Consider the following 5030-nt stretch of genomic DNA (forward strand, 5'->3'; position numbering starts at 1 on the left):
CGCCCCGAGCGGCTTCAATGCTTTTGGTAGACGCAGGCCCATAGCCCCTCAACGACAATCCAAATTCCCAAGAGCTCTAAAGCCACGTTTCCGGGCAGCAACACAACTTCACGTCAAGGATAAAACCTGACTTGACCTGCAGCTATTCTGGGCCATTACTTACCCTTAGTGTGAATATTCACGCTTCAATGAAGCAGTGAGACTCCTGTGACAGGAGGTGCTCCCCAGGGGAGGTACAGGGTACGTGGCTAATGCATCACAATACATACTTCTCTAAACTCCGCAAAATGCTGAATTCCACCGCAGGTGGCCCTGCTGGACAAGGGACTGAGAGCTGTTGGGACAGGTCTCCAGACCAGGACCTGGATGGAGGGCCACCCACACGCATGGGGCGGGGAGGGGCAGAGGGTGGGAGTTGAGGGGCGGCCCCGGCACACACAGGGCCCAGGCTCAGGGCCGCCCTGCCAACTTCTCGAGCTCTGGGTACTGGTCCCTGGGACCAGGGACCCAGGCCAGGACTGGGGCTTCTGCTGGAGCAGTGGGACTGACCCTCGGGGAATCCAGATGTCCCGCTGGACCAGGCACGGCACTGGCTGTCAGCGCCTGGGCGCACCTAGGGAGCAGAGCTCCGCCCTCAAGGGTGGTCTCCGTCCCAGCTGCGTCTCCACCCCCGCCAGGCGGCGCCCTCAGCAGATCAGGGCTCATGTGTCTTTCCAAGTCGATCCTGATTTCCTTGAGCGCAGGGGCCCCGTCTCATTCGTCCCCATGTCCTCGGCACCCAGCGTGCATCCAGTAAATGAACGAACGAACGAAAGGCCTCCCTAAACCGAGGGTCGCATTTCTCTTTGTTGTGACTCCTGACCACAGACAGACACAACAGGATGACGTCGGGTCCTGTCTGCACGACGGTGCTACGGGTGGGCATGATACGGATCCCAATTTAGCAATTTTTTCTAATTAGTTTCTTTAAAACCATCCAATTTCCCCTAAATATAACTTCTACTATCCCCTGAAGTAGAGACAGAAGGTAGATTTTGTTGATGGGGAAAAAGGGGAGGAAAACTTAACAAACCTTCTTATTAAGTAACAATGTCCCCAGCAGTCACAGAATCGCCCAAAGCGACAGCATTTGCGTGGCTGGTCCAGAGACACACAGTGGCTACAGCTGGGACCACGGCCATGCCGCCCAGTGCCCGCTTCTACCCTACAAGTGTACAGGTCTGTCAGCATCCAGGTGACGACCCCAGGCCCCATGGCGCCTCCTTACAACGTAATCTAAAAAACGTGACAGTAAAACCCACTAGTATGGACACCTGTGATTATAATCTATCCAATGTGAACTGTCTATTCATCAATTAGCAGAAACAGGTCCGTTTATTCAGGAACCAACACCCACTAACACCTACAAACACTCGATTACACAGCAGACTGATGCTCACAAAAGTAGAGTAGGTGAAGTTTTACTGTGTATAAAACAAACAAACAGGACATTTTCAGATTACTTCAAGGTGCTTCTAGAAGGCCATGTACTAGAAATCTGTCAACTGGCACGTCCGGGGGGACAGGAACAGGGACACTCACCACTGCCAGCGCTCCCGTCTCTCCTGCCGCGGGGACCCCCGCTGCCGTCCCTGCCGGACTTGGTGCGCTAAAGCAAGAAGGCGACACGTTAGAAGGACATACTGGACGTCAGCTGTACTGTAATGAAAACAGGAATAAATGATAGTCCTTCAAGGTCAACAATAACCAAGCACCGATTTCTAAAACACACGTTAAACTGTGCGTCCCTTAGGCCTTACTGTCCTGCCTCCCGAGGCTGGGCTCACTGGGAGTGGCCCCTGAGTCGGCCCCGCAGGAGGGAGGCCTGGCTGCCTTGTAAGTACGGGGGAAACCCTGAGAAGGGCCACCAGTCCCGCCAGACACGCGAACGGCACTCAGGCTTCAAAGTGCAGGGTCGCCCTTGCTTCTGCAAACAACTTAAAAACCAAGTATTTCCCAGATGTGAAAGCTCAGGTCTTAAACGCAGTGGCTGAAGGGGTGGAGGGAGAAGGGGACCTTGCGAATGGGCTATTTCTGCTTTAGCCCCACTTGACATGATTAAAGGACAACAGGGTTTTGAAAGTCAACTTCCACAATAAAGGCACTGTTAAATCTCACAAAATACCTAAGATCTGCCCAACAGTCTACTTTCTTAGACACCAACTCACCCTTAAGACATAAGAATTATCTCCAAACTGTGACATTCTTAGGTTTCTTTTTACACGCTTTGCTGCGCCTAAGTTAGACCTTCTGATTAAACACTGACTCCAGGCTCTTGTATGAATAATGGTTTGTTTAGAGAAGAGGGTAGTCAGTGAGCAGAAACAGACGGCTTTTGACAACTATTTACAATTGAATTAGAATTTCTTAACATAGATTGGTATCTTATTTAGATCTTCAGTAACGTACACATAATTTCATCATTAATTCAAAGGACACCATTTATTTCCCCAATGCTGACAACTCCCCAAATATTTATAAATTATCAGGTCACGGATGGGATTACTGACATTGTAGTCTCCTAGGAAGAAAAAAAAACAATCTTTTTCAATGATTCAAGACTCATTTCTGTAAAGACACAGATGTAGAGAAACAAACGTATGGACACCAAGGAGGGGAAAGTGGCAGGGGGGTGGGATGGTGGTGGGATGAATTGAATTGGGAGATTGGGATTGACATGTACACACTAATATGTATAAAACAGATGACTAATAAGAACCTGCTGTATAAAAAATAAAATAAAATAAAATTCAAAATACTAAAAGACTGGGCTTCCCTGCTGGCGCAGTGGTTGAGAGTCCGCCTGCTGATACAGGGGACACGGGTTCGTGCCCCGGTCCGGGAAGATCCCACATGCTGCGGAACGGCTGGGCCCGTGAGCCACGGCCGCTGAGCCTGCGTGTCCGGAGCCTGTGCTCCACAATGGGAGAGGCCACAACAGTGAGAGGCCCGCGTAGTGCAAAAAACAAAACAAAACAAAACAAAACAAAGAAAGGCTCATTTTTGTAAAATGCAACACTTTCCTAAAACTTAGGACCTTCAAACATATGTAAACATGCTTGAGTTTTTTCTATTAAAAAGAAACCTCCCCAGAACTCCATCTCTCCCTCTGCCTCCACAAACAAAAGAAAATCTAAAAATGATGCAACAAAATAAATATTTTAATATCTCTAATCAGATTTTAGTTCAGAACTCGGTTTTCATCTATCCATAGATTAATAATTGCCAGCATATCTGTAAGACCTAGACAATAAAATAATTAAACTCATAAAGACAAATGTCCACATAACTTGAAACTTTTTCCCAAATCAAACGTGGGAAAAGATCTAAGAAACTGTAAGCTTAGCACAGGACAACCTAGGAAAGTGAGCACGTGCATTGATGACTGTGCTCCCGTCACACTGTCTTTGCACCTGTCTAGAACTTTCCCATGCTTTGGCTTTCACCCGCCTTTGCCTAATTCACCCCTTCAAGCCCTTGCTTTTTTCCAGCCTGGAAGCCCCCTGCCATGGCAAGCACATCTGCATCAAGACCCCCAGGTCCCCATGTGGCCTGCTTCGCTCCCGGGAGAACCCAGAGCCAGCTGACTCAGCCGAGCCCCATGGACCCGAGTGGACTGGCGCCCACCGTGGGCTCAGACTCCATCCTCCTAGGCCCGGGACCGCACGCCCCCTCCCCGGTGCGGCCTCCTCCTCGTGGGCTCGTCCCCCAGCTCCACCGGCCCCTCCAGCCAGCCCCCCTCACTCCCCGAGGCCCCCGCGACTGCACTCACTCATCTGTGGGTGGAGGTCAGGGTTCTCGTCCTCTTCCACCCATTTGCCACTGGAAATCAATAAACCCCACCGTGATCAATCTTGTGTCCCCATTGCCATAGCAGCTGGAGCAGCGAGTCCGTGTGGAGGTTACAGAGACGGCAATGTCACAAGTGAGACCAGAACGTTTACCAGCACATAGGCTCCATAAGGTTCTAAGTTTAAAGCAATATAACCTGTGGAGACTCAGCCAAGTCTTCTCTCAGACCATCCACACCCAGAGGCTGGGTCGTGGGGCCTTCAGGGGACGGAAGGAAGGGGAGCCCTCAGAGGGTCAGGTCCCGCCACCCCCCGGAGCCCCGGGAACTAAAGGGACAGGGAGGGGATGACAGAGCGGGGCTCCGTCAGGCAGGTTGGAAAGGTCAAAGTGTCCACTACATTCACACCATGGCCGTGAGGGTCTCGGGGAGGGACACGTCGGCCGCGTGACTGGAGGGGGTTAAGATGAGGCCCAGTTTGGGGGAACCTTCTGGAGAAAGAGAACATGAAACTCTGAAAATAAAGTAGGCACAACAATAACAACTTATTGGGAGGGGCCAGTGCAAACGGGCCCCAGCCCCACAGTGAATGCCGGGGGGCAGACCACGGGCCCAGGGACACAGGCGCACTGGAGCGTCACGTTTTGTTCTCAGCAGGAGACACTGCCGCCTTCTCAGAGTTTCAACACCTCATAAAGTTCTCAGGAATCCGGACTCACTTCCAGGGGTGTGAGGTACGGAAGCAGGACTGACAGAAGATTCTCATCACAGCAACACTGACATGTCAAACGGCCACAGAAAGGGGCAAAAAACGACAGAGGCCTGCCTTTGCTGACATGCGGAAGCTCCCATGTTATCTTCCTCAGTGAGGGGAAAACTCAGGTTACAAGACAGTATTTTTATAAAAATCCACTTTTGCTTTAAAAAAAAGTCCCATTTAAAAAACGTATTGATAGGGCTTCCCTGGTGGCGCAGTGGTTGGGGGTCTGCCTGCTGATGCAGGGGACACGGGTTCGTGCCCCAGTCCGGGAGGACTCCGTGTGCCGCGGGGCGGCTGGGCCCGTGAGCCATGGCCGCTGGGCCTGCGCGTCCGGAGCCTGTGCTCCGCAACGGGAGGGGCCGCGGCAGTGAGAGGCCCGCGTACCGCAAAAAAAAAAAAAAAAAAAAAAAAAATAAAAAAAAAAAAAAAAAAAAAAAAAAC

The 5030-nt window shown here is 51.1% G+C and overlaps 1 protein-coding gene across 1 annotated transcript in view; it reads right to left on the reverse strand.

Moving 5' to 3' along the window:
* The window catches only part of IFT88 (intraflagellar transport 88), a 69010-nt gene that overhangs the window by 3669 nt on the left and 60311 nt on the right, over window positions 1-5030 (reverse strand). Inside the window, exon 23 of the mRNA XM_007464509.1 lies at window positions 1582-1648. Coding sequence (XP_007464571.1) covers window positions 1582-1648 — 67 coding nt within the window. The remainder of the gene's footprint in view (window positions 1-1581; window positions 1649-5030) is intronic.

Source organism: Lipotes vexillifer, unplaced genomic scaffold (genome assembly GCF_000442215.2).
Source record: "Lipotes vexillifer unplaced genomic scaffold, Lipotes_vexillifer_v1.1 scaffold2116, whole genome shotgun sequence".
In the NCBI taxonomy this organism is placed as follows: Eukaryota; Metazoa; Chordata; class Mammalia; order Artiodactyla; family Lipotidae; genus Lipotes; species Lipotes vexillifer.